This window comes from Physeter macrocephalus, chromosome 11, assembly GCF_002837175.3.
Source record: "Physeter macrocephalus isolate SW-GA chromosome 11, ASM283717v5, whole genome shotgun sequence".
NCBI lineage: Eukaryota > Metazoa > Chordata > Mammalia > Artiodactyla > Physeteridae > Physeter > Physeter macrocephalus.
In genome coordinates, this window is record NC_041224.1 from 149502785 (window position 1) to 149522506 (window position 19722).

At 43.3% G+C, this 19722-nt stretch overlaps 1 protein-coding gene across 8 annotated transcripts in view; it reads right to left on the reverse strand.

Annotated features, from left to right (window-relative positions):
• Positions 1-202: 202 nt before the first annotated feature.
• The window catches only part of LOC114487191 (DNA repair protein RAD51 homolog 2-like), a 90179-nt gene continuing 70659 nt past the window's right edge, over positions 203-19722 (reverse strand). For 5 of the 8 annotated variants that reach the window (XR_003682032.1, XR_003682033.1, XR_003682031.2 and 2 more), the window contains 2 exons: positions 10382-10460; positions 203-661 (listed from right to left, as the gene is read on the reverse strand). Coding sequence is in view for 1 of the 8 variants with exons in the window: in XM_028496060.2 (XP_028351861.2) it covers positions 6591-6639; positions 7280-7370; positions 10382-10460 (219 nt within the window). In the remaining 7 variants the exon portion in view is untranslated. Of the gene's footprint in view, positions 662-6219; positions 6640-7279; positions 7371-10381; positions 10461-16410; positions 16689-19722 lie in introns of those variants that run through there. The other 3 variants (XR_003682034.2, XM_028496060.2, XR_008618691.1) reach the window with 3 other exon arrangements.

The window sequence follows — 19722 nt, forward strand, 5'->3', positions numbered from 1 at the left end:
GCCACTAATACCATACATGTCCCGCTTCTCAGTTGGATCCGAACCTGTCAGTGAATTCTGAGCCCATCAACCTCCCTCTGACAAAAGAGCAGAGCCTCAGGCCCATGTCCGCCCCCAGCCTCCCCCATCTTTCCACGATTTCATTTCTGAATCAGTTACTCTTTGGAGACCCCAATTCCTTTACACCTACTCTTTTTATTTAGTGGACAATACTTTATTCGGAAATGTTCCCTCCTGTAATTACAAATCCTGTTAGTCATCCTCCTCCTCTCCGCAGGGGGATTGTGGGCTTTAATTAATTAATGTGGTTAAACCGCTTTGAGGTGCCTGGTTGAAAGGTGCTATATAAGTGCAAATTATTATTATTATGGCTGTTGCCATCCCATGGCGGCAAAGCCTACAGCCCCAAGCATCTAGAGACCCGAACAAAGGCCTCTTCATCTTCACCTTCCCTGCTAGGTCTGAGATGGCTGGTTCAATGGTAAGGAGGGGGGGGTGGTGGTGCAAATCTGTTACCATCTCAACAGCAATCAACTAATTAATCCCCATTATGTTGGCTTCCGTTTCCTTCTTCCAAGCAGCCCAGTCCTGTTTCATTTCACAAATCACGCCCCCATCAGCTCTAGACAAAGGTCATAGTGTCCCTATGGCCTCTGTTGGTCTAAAGGAAAAAAAAAGAGAGAGAGAGAGAGAGAGAGAGAGAGAGAGAGAGGGAGAGAAAGAATATTTGAAAAACCGTTGCTGTCATGAAATGCACTAACTTCTCACTAGCAGTCTAAATAAGCCTCTCCTTCCCGCCGCAGTCCTCTTACACACATACCTGTCTATTACCCAGGGAGCCAATGGCTTTGCAAACCTGAGACACCCAGAAACTCAGCACAGGTGTGGGTTAAGGCCCCACAGCCCTGGCTTGACTGCCGATAGCTACAGACAAAAGGGGAGCCTTTCCGGGCTGGGTGGGAAGACGTCATCCAGAGAAGCAGGAGCCCCTCTTCAGCTTCCTCTACTGGCCCCCCAGGTTTCCCCTGAGAAAGCCAGCTGCCATCTGTAGCCAGAAAGCCCTCACAAAGACCGGGGGGGGCCACGATTTCGATGTTTTGTGCTACACCTAGCACACCCCAGCCCTGAACCAATGCTCGGGGCTTCCACTACGATGGGAGCCATTGAAAGCAGCCCTGTGGGGGAGACTTGGCCTCTCGAGGGGGAGCTGCTGACCAAAATGCTTCTTACAAGGTTGTGCCTCAGACCCTTTGTTAGCGTGGACGTGGGTGAGCCTCAGGGGGTCATGTCTTCATCTGCCTCCATTTATCCTCCCTATTGAAGGGCTCCTTCAGGACATTGGTCAGTCTCTGTGGGAAGTGATTTGGAGAGCAACAAAAGAACTTGGGCCCTTTGGGGGGCCTTCAGAATTCAGTAAACATCTGGACACGGAAGGCCAGGTTCTCAAGCGGTCTAGCTGGGGAGGTGTCAAAAGAGAGAAAAAGCTGTGTGTGCGATGCAAGCTTTTAGTTCTGTGGCAACATTTGTCGTCGAAAACCACAGACGCCCCAGTAGGTAGATAGGAAGATTTTTCAAAAGCTCCTCTGTTTGTCAGTTTTTGTGAGTGCCGTGCACTATTTGTCAGTTCTCATGGCATGTGTGAGGAAACTGAAGTTTCACATGGCTAGGGAGCAGCATGTGATGGATCTTCTGATTCTGCATGGACTATGAATAACCCAAGGTTGCATAAGCCTGTCCTGGGAACTGTTGTTAAGCATTTCTGTTATCCTGGAGATTTGTAAAGCACTTTTTAGTCAAGGTGATTTGTTGGCTTCTCATCATGAGCACATTTTAATTGACAAAAAAATGAAGTACCGAGGCTAAGTGATTTACACTTCATCACATGATAAACTTCAGGATCTGAACTCTTGACTCTCAATGTCCCCTTTATTGTTGAATCAATCCATTTAGAACACATTAGTCAGCATGATTCAACATTAGTCACATGGCACTAATCAGCATTCCACAGCGTGCCCAAATCTATCCTCAAACAGCAAAAGAAACTGGCTTCTGTCAAGAGACAATGGAATGCCCTTTTTCCTCAGTATTCAGGAGCTGACATCCAGTTCAAGTACCATGTCCTCTCAGGAACCTTCCTCTGTCATCCTAGATGGAATGAGTCTATTTCCTCTATCCTTTCAAATCCCATTGTTCGAACCTTGATAATAGGTGTGGCAGTTTGCTTTTGATTGCACATTTTGTTTTTGAGCTAACTAGATTGTGAGCTACTAAAAAAAAGGGACCATTTTTTTTTTTTCAGCCTGTCTCGTCAGAGCACCGTGGTTTACAAACGATAGATGCCTGAGAAATACCTGCTTAACTGAACTCACTGAAATGGAGCTTAAGTCATATTCCAGAAAGAACTCCAAGTCCTTTTGGAAGAGGTTTTCAAAGAAAATCAACAACCTGAATTGATTTAACATCTTTTGATATTATTACCTGGGCATTTTCACAAATGCAAATTGTTAACTGTTAATTGTTAAAGATAGCCAAATGGCTTCCCGGTTCTAAAAGAGGAGCGTGGATCTAGTCTAACTACAGTCCAGGCCTTGGAATAAAGTTTTGCTCTATAACCTTATTGCAACTGACATTTTGTTCCATGGCTTTTGTTTGTTTGTTTTTTGCTTTTTTTTTTGTTTTTTTAAGTGGAGACGGGAGAAAAGATTTTGGAAAAAAAATGTGATTAGTCTATGACTTTGGAACCAAATTTATACCCTGCCTTGCGCTATAAGCACTAGTAGCTCTTGTTCAAGTATCTTTCTTGAATAGTTCACAATAGCAAAACATGTACTAAGTTTCTGCTTGACAGAGATTCTGTCTTGGGAGGGGGAACAAGACTTCTGGGCGCTGATCTTTGGTGGCATTACTGACTGTGATACTCTACTCCTCTGCTCTAGACTCTACCAAAGAACGTCCTGATAGCATTTTAAATGTATAATATTTTTTCTTCTTTTTAAGAACAGAAAAGAGTTTTATTTGAGCCAAATTGAGTACTAGGCTGGAACCCCGCTTTCCAGATAACTCTAAGAAACTGCAATATTTATGTTGCATTTCAACATTATGCAACAAGTCCCGCCCTAGGGTCTGTACTGTTGTACCCTGGGGCCTAATCTCTGCAACTGGGCTCTTCTGAAAGAAATGTGTCACTAAATACTCATCTCCTCTTCTCTCTCATGATAATAGAACTCCCCAAATTTAGGTGGGCACATGGCCACCGAGATTAACAACTACATTTTCCAGTCTTTCTTTCCATATATCAGTAGATTGGCAGAAATAATGTGTGTAACTTCTGGTTACTATCCTTAAAGGAAGGGGGTTGCCCTTTCCTCCCACCAAATCTCTACCACACACAACTCCTGCTACCTGGATGCAGGACATGATACTGAGCGATTTTGGACCATGACAACAAGGGCAACATCCTAGGTATGATGGAGCAACAAGCTAAGAGCCGGGGCCCCTGGACCAACACGTGGGGCCAAGCTGCCATACCAGCTCTGGACTGCATTCCTCCACAGTGCTATGTGAGAAAGCAGTCAACCTCTACCTGTACACCACTGTTAATCTAGGTTGTGGTTCCACCCAGCCAAATTTATAACCCAACTATACTTAGGAAATTTCTTGAGGGATCACTGTATCAATGTGACTGTTCCATCTTAGCTTAGAATTTTGGGATTCAAGATTCAGGATGGGCCCAGAGTATCCCAACAGAGGCTCATGAAGCCTGAGAGATAAGTTGTCACAGGGGCTACCATGATGGAAGACAAGGGGGCCCAAATTCATTTCTGATTTTATAAAAATCTTAGGAGCCCCGGCTGAGTACTTGGGAATGGCTACAAACCCAATTTTGAGGCAGTGAACATCACTTCACCTTTCTGGAACTCAGTTCCCTCACCTGAAAACGAAGGTGATGAATGGAACGAAAAGATCCCTTTCTGGGAGGTGTGTATAGTTAACTTTAGGAGGAGTAGAATAATTTCTGTCAGTTAATCATGTAAGTATATGCATAAAGCACGTGCACTGTGCAGAAGACCCCTCTAGAAGCTATGGAAACTTACATCTCAATGGCGGAGATAAAAGAGGCAGCCATAAAGAAACACAAGAAGATTGCCCATGGAAACATGACGGTGAATTTATAATTATAGGAATTGGTCCACTATCTCCAGAAGAAGGGTAAATTGGTAAACCTCTTTGGAGGGTAATTTGAAAATATATAGTAAAGATAAAAAGGTGCATCCCCTGACTAGCCATTCTACTTTTTGATATATACCTAGAGAAACTCTCACACCTGCATACCAAGAAACATGCGCAACAGGATTCGTTAAGGTAACGAGTAATCAAAATTTTTGTCAGTGGGGGAATGGATAACATGTGGTACATTCATACAATGGATATGGATACCTCAGTTAAAATGAAAGAACATGATCTATGTGTATCAACACGGATATGTTGCAAAAACATAATGCTAAGTGAGAAAAGCAAGCTGTGGAATGATGTGTATAATAAACCGTTTACGAACATTTAGGATGCACTCAGAACAAATCTGATGTTTGGATTCACATATATGTAGAAAAGTTTTTCAGAATGGGGAGAAGGATATACATCAAACCCTGCAGAGCTTTTACTTCTGTGGAGGAGTGGAGGGGAGAGAAGGAATGGACTTGGGATAGGAACAAAGGAGTTTTGAATTTTGTAAGGTTTTATCCCTGTAATTAAAAAAAAACCCTGAAATTAGGAGTTTGGGATTAACATGTACACACTGCTATATATAAAATAGATAAACAACAAGGACCTACTGTATAGTATAGGGAACTATACTCAATATCTTATAATAACCTATAATGGAAAGGAATCTGAAAAAGAATATATATGTATAACTGAATCACTTTGCTGTACACCTGAAACTAACACTGTAAATCAACTATACTTCGATTAAAAAAAAAATCTGAAAAGAAAAAGACAAAATATTAACATTTGTTAATTCTGGATGTTAGAGTCATGGGTTTGCTTTATTATTTCCTGTAATGTTCAGTATTTAAAATATGTTTTCCACATTGAAAACAAAATCTCTCTTTGAGGCTAACAGTGAGAGGAAAAGAAAGGACCAAAGAAAAGGGTCAGTGCGGGACGATGTCATGGAGGGAGGGGATGTGAAGTGAATGTTGAAAGAGAAGGAGAGACTCTGCAGATGGGAGCCCTGCCTCTCTGCCCTGGGAAGCACCTCGTGGAGGGCCAGGCAGAAGCAGCTCAGGACAATACGACAGGCCTGCTCTGCCCTCTCCTCTGTGACCTGTGCGAGCGAGTTCACCCTGCTCCACTGAATCCCAGGGCTCTCTGCCAGGCTGTGCCAGGTGTGTGGGTGATATTTACCAAGCAGACACCTCCATACCTGGATGGAAACAGACTGAGATTCTTCTGGGTCACTTTGAGTCCACTGGGCAGAAACATTTAGATGGGTTACTGATTCTAACTGAAATCTGATGAAATCAGATCGTGGTAATTGGGGAAAAAGAATTTTTCAATGAATCATCCAGTTGGCTCAGTGACTAAGAAAATGGGGTGGAAGAATGTAACTCAACTTTGTGACAAAGGAACAAACAGAGGAGATTAATGCCTTTCCAACATGCTTCAAAAGGTGGTCAAATAACCACTCTTGATTTTACAAGAAAGATGAGGCACATAGCTTTCCAGCTCTTAAAAAAATCACTGTTTCTTTGTTTTCTGGTTTATTCCGAGTCCCTATACTGGGTTATAGTATAGGGACTGGTTGGAAAAACAGAAAACTAGCTTTGTTTCTAGACTTCTCTGGACCAACCTCAGGGTGCTCTGGGCTCCCCTGAGCTTCCCCAGCCCCATCCCAAGGTTTACGCTGCTCATTCAAACCTAAACTAATAAGAATAGCACCAGAATCCAGATTCAACCTGTCTTACCTGATCTTTATTTTTTTTTAAAACAATATAAAAGCACATAATTCTGTCCTGTTGAGAAACTAAGCCGTTGTCCTCTATCCTGTTCAAAACAACTTGGTTTTCGTTTTTCAAACGCTTCCTAGATTCCTAAGGAAAAGGAGCGTGTAGGGCAAGGGAAAAGTGAAAAAGGAGGAGCCCCCCTGAGCTCACCTCTGCCTTTTCCCTGTCCATCCCCCTCCTAGAGCATGTCCTTCTTCACCAGGTCGTCAGGCCTTTATTGCCTGGAGCCCCATGAAAGCCAGGATGGCTCCGGGACACCCAGGTCCTGGGTTTTCCCTTTGCTTCCTGTAGTATCAGCAACAGCCTGGCTGCTTTCAAGTACAGAATCTTTATTCCTGGCCTTGACAAAGAGGTCCAGGGACCCCAGCTGTGTTCTGGGTGGCACAACATTTGGGGCTTGCTGGGGAAGCAAAGGACACGACCAGAACAGATGTGGGTCAAGTTGGAGGTCACTGTAAACGCCCCTTTCCCTTCTGCAGCCATGCGGTTCTGTGGACCCACTCCATGCAAGCCAATTCCCAAAGCCAAGTCCCGCTTTTTCCTCTCCACTAGGTCCCGGCACCCCTTAGCCTCTCTCTGGGCTCGTCAAGCCTCTTTTTCCCACTCAGTGAACAGCGGGATTTCATGGTGAACTCTGGGAACAAAAGGAAAAATGGATTAAAGGGATCTTCCCCGACCCCCTCCACCTTTCCCACTTCAGTTGCACAGAATAGCTGAACTTTCCCTCTGCTGGGACCTGGCCCCTCTCAGAGTCTGAACCATCAGGAAGTTGGGGGCTGTGAGATCCCTCTCCTTTGGGGCCCAAATGTTTCCAGGGTCTGGGGCCCAAGTATTTCCAGAGTCTTGGGCCCAACCAGAAGAGGCCAGGATCCCGGACCAGCGTGAGGACAGACAAAGAAGATGCAAACAGCACGGTATTACCATGGTAATAGCATGAGCCAGGCGGCCTCCTGAAGATGCTGGAGGGTGGGTTTTCTTTCTTTTCCTTTTCTTTTTTTTTTTTTCTTGCAAAAGGAGAATAGTTCCGCTTTCTATTTTACTACAACAATAGCATGGACCGGCTCCTTCAAGTGTTTAAAAAGCAGCCTGAGAAATCTCTATACCAAGCCCCTCAGTCTCTCCAGCCTGCCGTTTTATTGTCCCTCCCATCCCCGTGAACAAAGGGGCGGGAAGGCTGTAAGGCCCCCAGTTGTCGGCTGTTCTCAGCATCCTAATCCTTGCGAACCGGGGAGGGGAATGGCCTGTGGAGCCGGTAAATCGAATGTTGGCCTCACCTTTTATTCCCTCCCGCGGCTCCCGCACTCAGGAGCTCTTCAGGTAGTATAAAGCCTCCTGCTTCCCATATCTCTTCCCTCTTGCGTCTCCCTTGTAAAGCAATTATACTCCAATAAAGATGTTAAAAAAACAACAACAACAAAAAAAAACCAACCTCCTGGTTAGCAGGCTGGTAGGAATCTTGGGGCTTGCTAAGGGGATGAAAGGCACCCAGCGATCATTCCCACACTTACTAACGGCCCTGCTCCCCACCCAAAAAAACAGGGTAGCCCGTTTGGATTATTCTTTACTGCCACTTCAGGCTAGCTCCATCACAAAGACGGAATGTTGAGCCACAGTGGCTGGGCTGGCAGTTTCCTGTTTAGTTGGTACCACAGGAGCTGCCCTCCCTTTTCCAGCCCTTCCCCTCTCTGTCTCTATGCCCCTCAGACATGGCTTGCATACCCCCTCCCGGAGCTGTAGGTACCAACCTCCATGCCACCTCAGGACTATTGTGCCAGAGCAACCCCTCACACAAGAAACGCTTCTTGGCCTTGATATCTGGTACCTTTCCAAGGTTATCACCCAGGGATCAAAGGTTTCTTTGCTTTAAACCTGGGGAATGGTGCAGGTGTTTTTTTAGCTCACTCATCTGGTAAGACTGGGGGCAAAAATAAGCTTTTATGTTCTGGTTTGTGGAGATCTCAAGGGTAGACCTCTACCGAGCTAAGTGAATGATAAGTACACCATCTCCTTGGAGAATCAAATAAAGGTGAAGTGAGAAGGACTTTAGAGATCACCCAGGCCAGTGACTGCAATCCAAGTAAGAAAAACATTTTGCACTGCAACCTCTGTACGTAAACTCATAATGCATGTACACACACACAATCACACAAGAAATATTTCATGAAACAGTACAATATGTGTGTTATGTTATTTTCCATTCTCTATTTCTTTTTTTTTTTAATGCTGGTTATGATTCCTTAATTTTATTTCATGACCCACCAATGAGTTGCAAAACAGTTTGCAAAGCACTCAATCAAGGTCCACGTTACCTTTTTCAAGCCGACACAACTAGGATGCTAGAGATTTTCTCAAGAACCTACCAGAGCTGGAATGGAAATCCAAGGTGGTCTCGCTAATACAGGAGGGATCCCCATTTTTCTGAGGAGCAGAGCTCCTTTTTGTTTCCCCAAAGCCTTGGGAGCACATAGCCAGAGGGGAGGGAATGCCCTGAGGTTTACATTAAGTGGCATTGCTGACAGGGGTAGAGAGTTCTGCCACCTCCAAAAAACCTCAGAGAGGAAGGTGTAGTTTCAAAAGCAAACAGGTGAGGCTCTGAAATCTCCCAGACATTTTTATTTACTGGTTGGGATTCTTGCATCATCAGACACTTTCCTGGACACCCAGCTCCAGGTCAGCCTCCTTTGGTAATCCACTTTCTCCCATTTTCCAACTATTTCTAATAGTCTTTCTTTGTAGTTTCTCAACCCCTACCAATTCATTGTAGTTCCAGTTTCTAAATATTTTCCCTAAACAATTTCCTCCTTCCTGTCAAAATCATGATCTTAGCAATGAGAGTCAGAGAGGCAATTCTATGTATCTTGTTCCCACAAATATTATCCAAAAGTTATCCAAATAAGACCATGCTTTCAAATGTTATTTACCAAAATGCCGAGTGATCAAGATACAGGCACCATATCAAGGCTCTCCTACAAGCCATCTGGGCAGAACTGGCCCTTTTCCTCCTGAAATTATCTTGTAATCTTCCATAGAACTTCTTGAAATCTTCATCTAAAATTGCTATTTACTAGACTTCTAATCTTTTAAGAAACGCCCTAAAAATGAAGAGCCAAAGGGCACACTGTGCACTGGGTAAACACAAGTCCAGCTTTCTGATTGCTTATTACTTATACACCCTTAGAGAGTCTGTAACAAAGGGGCCTGCTGTTTGCTTTGCTTAATCTGGTCTTAAAATCTCTGCTTCTTTGTCAGAAAACAATATTTGCAATTGTAAAAAAAATATTTACCAAGGAACTTAGATAGCATAAGTCAAAGGCTAAGAGTCAAAGGTCAGTAGTTCTTACTCCAAATTTCCCTGGACCCGAGTCCCTGCTGTGGAGCTCAGCTGCACCAAACAAACACGCTGCTTTCTGGGTCCATTAAGAAGTGGACGTTTTAGAAGGAGAGGAAAAGGAAGGCTGCAGCCTGTTCCTCAGTCAGAAGCATGAACTGTCCAGCCTGCCCCACAAAAGTCCTGCTAGATCTTTGCAATGCAATGTGTCTCCGTGGGGATATTGTAAGGACTTACCCTGTTTCACAAACTTGGGGAAAATACTCAGCTTACAAAATTCTAAAGGGCAGATATTCCTCCCGTGGACAAAAATGACAATATGCTCCTCTGTGGTTCCGGCTAGATGGGCACCTACGCATCTCCTGGGGTAGGGCCTCCTGCCTGACAGCGGGGGACAGATGTGTATCCTGAGCACTTCTGTGGGGACCCTTCTTAATCTACAAAGCTGTCTGGGACATCTGACCCTGTGGGCTAAGTTCAATGGGGTTTGAATTTACCCCCTCCTGTTCATTGTTTTCTGCAGACCTGCCATTGGATGCCTTTCCTAACCACTCGGGGACCCAGCATCTGGGAATGATGCCCCTCAACCCACTTTTCCCCCTGTTTGTTGAATTAGTTCTAGGTTGTGGTTCTAGTTCTAGGTTGTGCGCTCATGAAGCCATGACGTTCTTCCACCCGCTAAGTGAGAAGGCTCTGAGGCCGGGCTGGGCCCTCCACCCTGGTGTCAGAGACCTACCTCCTGGTCCCTCACCCCATGGAATCTGCGAAGAGGACTGGGGTGGTTGCAGTTCCTAGCCTACTCGATTTGTCCCTCATTCTTGGGGTGTCTGTTAGGAGATTCTATAGTTCTCCATAACCTCTGTCAAATTCTTGCCACAATTGCCAGTCTCTCTTATCGTATCAGGATAAACATCACTGGTCAATTCATCCTGGCCTTTGATTCCGTCCTAAAGGAGCTTCTATCAGGAGCACAGCAGTAATTATCACCCGCAATGGGCAGCACTGAGCATAATCAGCCTAAAGAAATGGCTTAATCTGAGAATCTTACCTTGAAGAACCAGGCCTTCCTTCTCAATGGTGTAGACAAATGTGGTGAAGGTCGCCAGAGGGGACTTGGCAATGAGAATCTGCACAGAAAGCATATGTGCTCAGGATTAGTCAAAGGAAATAGAGATGAGCCTCTATTCATTCCTATTCCCACTTTGAAACTAAGTGGGAACACGTGACTATAAACTGTGAGGTTTATTTATTGTGAAATTATTTCAGAAACAAATGAGTATTATTCCTTCAGTCAACTGATCACCTTGGAAGGCTGTACATCAATTCCAACTATTCTACCACTGAATGCCATATTTTTGAACCAGTTCAGGAAATTGGCTTGATTAAAGAGTCGAAGATGGAGAAGAAAGAGATGGGAATCCTGGAGTTAGTTAGGAAGCTACTGTAATAATTCAGGCACGAGATGACAAGAGCCTAAACCACAGGTGTGTCAGGAAGAACGGGAAAAAAGGAAATGGAGAAGAGAAATGTAAATCCTTTAGCTCAAAGAGCAATAGAAATAAACATATCCCAAACCTCAGATCTTTACTGCCTGCATGAAAAAATTGGACATGAAACCAAAAGGGTATAAATAAACAGTATTCAATAAAGTATCATACTATATTTTTGAAAATTTATTTTATAGACCACAGAATCTGAGACTCAGACAAAAGGATGTGATATTCCAATGCAACCACTAAATGACATCTGAGCCTAAGCCTTTCAGCTCAGGGGCGCTACCTCCATCACCTGACAGCTTCCTCCCCCAGGGAGCTCATGCCCACTATGTGAACATGCCCAGAGCCCCAGCCAGAAGGACCTCACACGAAGGGACCTCACACCTGGAAGTACCTCCCTTCCAGGAAATCAAGGGGTTTGGACAGGTCATTGATTAAAGCCCTGTCCCTCCCAAGCAGGGTTTAAAAATGGATTATCGAAAGGATGATTGCATGCAGTTAGAAAGAGGAAGGGATCAGTTACGTCAGATGAATCCCATTTCCTTTTTTGGCAAAGAACTTCCAGAATGATAGATCAGAGGGCTACCACGGGCATGAGCTACCTGATTTTCAGCAAAAAATGTAACAAATTCTCAGTAGCCTCCTAGATAAAGTAAAAACAAGTTGGGCTGGATGCTAACACCATTAAGTGGATTTGAAAGCAACCAGAAGATCAATAGCAATCTGGTGAGGGGTAACAACCTCTAGTAGAATGTACTTGATTCTATCCTTAGTCCTATCATATTAAACATTTTTACTGACCTGAATGAGGACACTGATGTATTCAACTGTTATATTCAATCTGTACAACACATTTGGGATCCAGCAGGGAATAGAACTGGCAAAAATTGCTACCTTAATAGAGCTTACATTCTAAAGGAGGCAAAAGATAATATACAAAATGAATAAGTAGTGAAATATATGGCATATTCGATGATTATATGTGCTATGGAGGAAAAGTAGCAGAGAAAGAGTATAGGAAGTGTACTGGATCAAAAGAGGGGGTCAATTTAAAATAGGGTAGTAAGAGAAGACCTCATTGAAAATGTGACATCTGGACTTGTGGATCATGTGACTAAACCAATTGATGGGATGCTGAATATGGTAAAAGAAGACAAAAAAATTTAGGAGAAGAGTTCCTATATTAGATTAGACAATCATTATATGAAAACAAATCTCAATTTGGTTTCAGTATTGGGACAAATCCTACAAATCTTTTAGGACACAATTTTATTGAAATATATGTAAGGTCTTGGCCTTAAGAACAGAGGACCAACTATTGGTTACAGAATGGGGAAGATGAGATTTAACATTCAGAAAATGAATTAGGTGTTGGTTTACGACAGTTCAATACCAGTTGGCTGTGAGATGTGGTTTGCAAAAATCTAGTGTGATCTCAGGTTATATCAATGGAAACATAGTATCTAGAACAAGGGAAGTATCTAGAACAAGGTCCTGCTCTTCTCATTCAGCAAACCATGCTGGGTGCGATGTGTTTGGATTGGAGCCCAAATTCCCACAGGGAAATGACAAACAAGAGAACAACTGGGGGAGAACCATCAAGGTGGTTAGACGCCCAAAGCAACCCATGACCACAAACACTTCAATGCAAACATGCTGGTAAGAGGCTTGAGGTGAAGGTGCATATTGCTTTTAATATGAGTTTTCTGACCTGGAGATTCTATAGTGTAACACAGTATAGAGGGGAAGTGTAAATTAGCTTTTTAGCCCAAGAGATTTCAGAGAAAAAAGTGATGCTTGCCACCTATCTTTGGGAATACATATTGACTCTTCCCTTTTTTAGACTTGAATGAGTACCCCATGCCCTTGTGCCTTTCAAACAATAAATTACCCTCTTATAAAGCAAACAACCCTCCCTAGCAGATACCTTAGGCTGTTCCGTTTTAGATGCTGTCAACCTATAAAGCTGGGGTGTCCTAATCACTGCCTGACTTGTGCTGTTGTCAGGTGTCCTTCTGTCTTCTTCAATACATAAGCCCGGCAGGGAGGGCCTGGCTGCTTAATAAAATCCCGGGGCCTTAGTGAAAAAATTTTTATCATACTCAGCCATGTGTGCAGTGTGTGTAGCTGGCTTTGGAACCCTCTGAGGGTTCACGGAAATATGTAGTTGGGTAAGCATGAGTACAGACCCATGCGGCTCCGAAAACCCTGGAACTCCACAAGACAGGTGTGTGGTATTGTGAGCCATAATCCCACTTCCTGGTAACAGCCAGATTGTTTTTTCTGTTTTTTTCTTGAATGCTTCCTTCATATCAGACAAGCTCGACTGGAGCTACATCCTAATGGATACACTTTCTCCTCTCTTCACCTATCCTTGCAAGGAACGTGTTCATCAATATTTTAAAATTATTCGAGGAACATTTAAGGTAGACCTAATATGTACTAGGTGTTGGGTCCCAAATCCCACTACTGTCTGGAAGTAATTTCCATTATTTGTACCATCCACCCATCTACGCATGTACTTGTTCAACCCATAAACATTTACTGGGCAATTTCCCTTGTGCTAGGCACTGTTCTAGGTGCAGGGGACATAGCAGGGAGCAAGACAGATGAGGTCCTTGCTCTCATGGAGCTGACATTCTGGTGGCAGAAGATAATACAAGGAAGCCTTTAGGCCTCTGGGCTTTTTTTCACTTTGACCTTCTACTGTGAGCCCTTCATTCTTGGGCACTCATTCAGTCCATCCATCCATCAGCAAACATTTACTGAGTACCTACTATGGGTCAGGAGGATTCAATTTGCGCTGTGTGAATTTGCACTTTTTAAAAGACTGCCATCTGAGACACACAGATATAGAGAACAAACTAGTGGTTACCATGGGGTGGGGGGCTCAGAGGGGTGGGGGGAGGGGAGGTATAAACTACAGGGTGTAAGATAGGCTCAAGGATGTACTGTACAATAGGAAAATATAGCCAATAGATGGTGGGAAATATAGCCAATATTTTATAATAACTGTAAATGGATAGTAAACTTTAAAAGTTGTACAAAAAATACACAAAAATTAAAAAAAAGAAAAAGAAAACAGACACACAATCATAGCGTAGACCATTAATTGAACTTCCACCATTAAGACGAACAACAACAACAAAAAAGACTGTCATCTGTTTCTACCTCAATTTATTTCCTAGATGTATGTTCTGAATTCTTGATGGGATTGCACAGATCAGGGGCATTTCCTCTGATTCCATACCCTTCCTTTCCATAGGGCCCAGTCCAGTGCTTTTTTGCATGTGTGGGCTCCTCAAATGACTGATGGGCATTTTCTTCACTGTTCCTCACTTTATCCCCACGCTGTATGTGTGAAGGTTTCTCCCAGTGTACAAGCGAAAATCCAGAGGCCTAGGTACTCTAAATAAAACAAGGGGGGAGAAGTTGGCTCTTGGAGCTCACTGGCCTCCCCTTACAGACCCTCTTCCCCTTCTTTTACATCCCTCCACTCAGGTACCTATTTTGCTCTGAGCAAATAAGTTGTCAGCTGATTCTCTTCAGCTCTAAAGCATAGCTGGTTTAAGCCTTCCAGTGTTACCCTTTCTGGTGTTTGCATTTTAATATGAGACTCTCAGAAAAGAGGAATTGATCTAAAATGGTGGAAAGTCCTACAGGATTGGGGTGGGGGTTGGGGCCTTCCAAGGTTCCCACAGTAATGATGATGATGGAAATGACAACCAACAGACGTTATTCCTCAGAACAACCCTTTGAGGTAGGCAGCTCATAAGTGCCGAAGACAGGATTCCAGCCCAAGCCAACTAGTTCTATAGTCTGTACTTTTTTTTTTTTTTTTTTGGGTGGTACATGGGCCTCTCATTGCTGTGGCCTCTCCCGTTGCGGAGCACAGGCTCCGGACGCGCAGGCCCAGCGGCCACAGCTCACGGGCCCAGCCGCTCCGCGGCATGCGGGACCCTCCCGGTCCGGGGCACGAACCCGTGTCCCCTGCATCGGCAGGCGGACTCTCAACCACTGCGCCACCAGGGAAGCCCTATAGTCTGTACTTTTAACCAGCACGATGGTAGGCCCCGATCTGTCAAGCACAGATCAATCCACTTCCATGGGATAAGACATCAAAGAGGCAGAATACATAACACCAAATAAGGGCATTTCTTCTGCAGCATGGATAGGGCACGATTCAAGACAAAGAAGGGAACCGGCCAGGGCATCCATGCAGGTTGATTCAGCTGTTCACAAGCTTCCTCTACCCTTCATGTCTGAATGTCCAAATCCTGTCTACTCTTTGAACCCCATAAAAATGCTACCTCTTCCAGAAAGCGTATGCCAATTTCTCCAGCCTGGGGTAATGGCTCTTGAACCCACCACACTATCTGTACCTCCCTAATAGTGCTTACTGTTCTCTCCACCATTTTATAGTTAATGTTACTTGAATTTACTACCACGTATTTGAAGGCAGAGACCATCATCATCATGGCTGCTCCTCCTAGTGCTACCAGCCTCCAGTGTGGTGCTGTATGCATAACAGAAGCTCAATTATGAAATACACACAAAAAATGGTGACCCTCAGAAGCTCTGACTCATACTCATTTTGAGGACTTAACTGGCACCCCATTCCCAAAGTTGGGGGACTTAGAAGATGCCATAGAAAAGAGCAGGCTGCCCAGTCAATCGCTGCCAAGATTCTCAGCTTGGGCAGGAGCAAAGTCAAGTCTTTGGTTTCAGCTTGCTATAGCATCACATGTTTTTCCTGGCGTGATCCCACTTCCAAGAGGCTCAGAAAGTGGAAAAGGAGCCATAGCACAGAAAGTGCTGGGCTTAGGAACCTCAGGCCTCCTCCAGGATGGTGACACCTTCTAGGGATAGTGCCTGTGTCCTTTTAAAGTATAGGTGCGACCCTCCTCTGGAGCAACCCAGCCTAGCCCTTCACCTCCACGGGTGGCCAGGAAGGCCAGTGTGGAGAAGACAGCACAAAGATGTCAGGAACCTTGGCTACAGGCTATCCTGGAGGCTGTTTTTATAGAGTTCTGGTTCTGGCAGAGTATATGAGTTTCTGCAAAAGAGCCCTGACTTGAGGAAAAAGTGAATTTTGCCTTTGTGGCCCAGGGAAGCAGTCATGAATAGGCAGCCGTGCGCTGAGGGTAAGCTGGCACTGGTTCTTCCACTTTCTCTTCTCCATATCCTGTGCCAGGCAGGCTTCCTTTAACACTGCTAATGAATCCTTCCTCTCTTTTATTTCCTTCCCCTTCCCACCCATTACCCCAAATCTCATATTGGTTGGGGGCAAAGGGCAGAGTAAAATGAGCTGGCAGAAGGAAAGTGTAAGCAGAGTTTCTTCCTGTAGGGGCAGGTGGTAGGCCTGGTGTTCTTTCTGTCCCTTTCTTTCTATTTACAAAACGCAGGGCCCAAGGACAATGTAATGTGTTCAGCCAAGAAAACTGGAGTGAGAAGCAGTTGAGTTGGATAGCTCAGAAATAGGACTTCGCATCCACCCACAGTTTCCCAGCTTGCTAATTTTTTAACCCTATCTCAGTCTCCCCCATGATCAGCAAGATTATGTGGCAGTTGATGAACTCACCAGCGATGCCCTTGTTGAACATGTCTGATACTTTCATCTGTACGCAAGGGTCCTGCTGAGAAGCAAAGGCAGCAAACCCACTGACTCTAAAATGTCCTTCAACAGGGACCCTATTATCTCATTTCAACTGGATGCCTGGGCTAATAAAACCCATTGCTAAGCTAACCAAACCTTTCCTCTAGCTGTGCCAAATGTCTGCGACAGAAATCCTTCATGCCAGGGATTTTCCTCCTTGTCCAAGACTTAGAAAAAGGTTGTTTTCTCAGCTGCTTTGAAGCCCAGGAAGAGAGCCAGGGAGGCAAACAAGCCAGCCAGTCTTGCATCAGATAATTCAACAGGCTTTTGATAACCTCAAGTCTTCTGTCCCTTCTCCAGGTTGAGCTGAACTCTCCAAGCCAAGGGACAGAAAGGCCGGAAATGCTCCAGACAGGAAGATCTCTGTGGCTGGAAGGAGGCCACAGGATCAGGGGGGCTTGAAGTGTACTCAGTGATCCTCAAAGGAATTCCCTAGTCATTGTGTTAAGAGAGCTGGAGGGAAAGGTGGCAGAGGTCCAGGTCCCAGTCCATATCTGGATTGTATACTGATTAGAATCGGCTCCATCACTTGGAAAATCACTCTCCATGGAACACTGAAGCCTCAGTACCAACAGCTTTGCAAGATTATGAGGGGAGAGTAGAGAATGAGTTTAACGGTGTCTAAACTGCCTTCTCAAAATAGGGGAGCAAGATCTGTAGAAGTAATACAGTGCCGGAAAATGACAGGGTGGAAAAATGAACTGTGTTTGAGCAGGCATGAACTCATTAATTTACCTACATGTGGCCTATTTCATAACTTTTCCTACAGAAACTGGGGGCAGAAATCTGAAGTTGATTTGAATCCCTTATGAAATATAATTCTAGACCCTGGGAAGATTCTCCTAGAAAGCTTGGCCCTGAGGCTACAAGATCTTATTCCCCCCCAGAGTATCATTATGCTCTTTCCTAACATCTCTCTGGGTGAAGTGATTGTTTAAAAATGTTTATATAATACATTAGGTTCCCAAAGTTTATAAACTAAAAGAGCTTGTTCCTTAAAGAAAACATTAATTTCTTCAGATCAATAGGCTATTAACTTATAAATTATGGGATGGCAATAGTTCAGGGTCAGAGTGGTATTTTGAGTTTATAATTTTCCCATCATTGATTATGAAAAATTTCAAACATGCAGCAAAATTAAAAGAATTTTGTAGTGAATACCCATAATCCTATCAAGTAGATTCTACCACTAACATTTTATTATACTTGTTTTTATCACTTATCTATTCATCCACCAACCCATCTTATTTGTTTGTTGTTGCTGCATTTTAAAGTAAATTGCAAACATCAGTGCACTTTCCCCTAGATACTTTAGCATTCATATAATTAACTATAAGCTTAATATTTGTTCATATATTTTAAAAACCATGTTAGGTTTTTTTTTTTTCCAGTGAACTTTATATGTAGTTTGAAAGAGTTAGTGATTTTTCCCCAATTATACTAAAATCAGAGAGAATTTAGTGACTATACCTATATGGTAGTATGCAAATTTATATAGTCAAAGAATATGGATCATTAGTTCTTTCTATATTAAATATCAGCTTTATGGAGGTGAATTTACATACAATAAAATTCTTAAGATAGGTATTTAAGTTATATATTTCCCTCCAAGCACCGCTTTAGTTGCATCGAATAAGTTTTGGTATGTTGTATTTTTGTTTTCATTTTCTCAAAGTATTTTTTAATTTCCCTTGTTATTTATTCTTTGACTTGTTGCTTATTTAGGAGTGACTGTGTGAGTATATGTTTAATTTGTACACATTTGAGAATTCCCCAAATTTCCGTTTGTTATTGACTATTAATTCCATTTCAGTGTGATTAGTGTGCATAGTTTTGTCCTTTTAAATTAACTGAGGCTTGTTTGGTGGCCTAATATATGGTTTATCCATGAGAATGTTCCACAAACACTTGAGAAGAATGTATATCTGCTATTGCTTGGTAGAGTGTTCTACAGATGCCTATTAGGTCTAGTTGGTTTATAGTATTGGTCAGGTCTTCTATTTCCTTGTTGATCTTCTGCATAGTTGTTCTATCCATTATTGAAAGTGGATATTGAAGTCTCCAACTATTGTTGTTGAATTGTCGATTTCTCCCTTCAATTCTGTCAGTTTTTGCTTCATATATTCTGGGGCTCAGTTAGGTGCATATATGGTTAACATTGTTATGTCTTCCCAATGGATTCGCCCTTTTATCATTATAAAATGTCCTTTTTTGTTTCCAGTAATAATTCTTGTCTTAAAGTCTATTTTGTCTGATATTAGTATAGCCACTCTAGCCCATTTTTTTTGGTTACTGTTTGTAAAATGGTTCCTAGACCCAATTCCAAGGTGTATATTTGTGGAGACCTTCCCACACCAACAAGTAATTCTCAGACACCAGCAGGGTGTCTGAGAATTGAACCCCGCTTCTGACATTATCTACCCAGAGATAGAATCATATTTCACAGGTGAAGGGCTCAGTCCCACAAGACTTCAGATGGCCCTCCACTTCAGATGCCAGTTGCAAGCCCAGGTTTATACCTGTGCTTCTGTCTGACTGCATACTAACTGGAGGTTCCCATGACCCTCTCCTTGTGTTCAATTAATTTTCTAGAATGGCTCACAAAAGTCAGGAAAGTCCACTTACTCACTAGACTACCAATTTATTATAAAGGATATTAGAGGATACAAATCAACAACCAGATGAAGAGACATATATGAGGTCCCGAACAAAATAGCTTCTGTCCTAGTGGAGCTTGGGGCCCAGCATGGTGGCATGTGGAAGTGTTCTTGTTCCCCAATGTGGAAGCTCTCTGAACCCCTCTCTTTTGGGGTTTTTATGAAGGCTTAATTACATAGGCATAATTGATTAACTCATTGTCCATTGCTGATTGATTCAACTTCTAGCCCCTCTGCCCTCCCCAGAAATCAGAGGGTGGGACTGAAAGTTCCGACCCTCTTTTCATGGTTGGTTCTCCTGGAAACCAGCACCTATCCTTAGGTGCTTCACAAAAGTCATCTTCATTAACATAAACCCAGTTGTGGTGGAAAGGGCTTATTATAAATAGCAAGACAACCATTTCACTATTATGGCTCTGAAGCATTTTCAGAAACTAAGGACAAGAGACTAAATATTGTAACAAAAGATGCTCCTGTTGCTCTTATTGCTCAGAAAATTCCAAGGGTTTTGGAACATGTGAGTCAGGAACTATGGATGAAGACTAAATATATATGAGAAATATATTTTGGTCATCTGAAT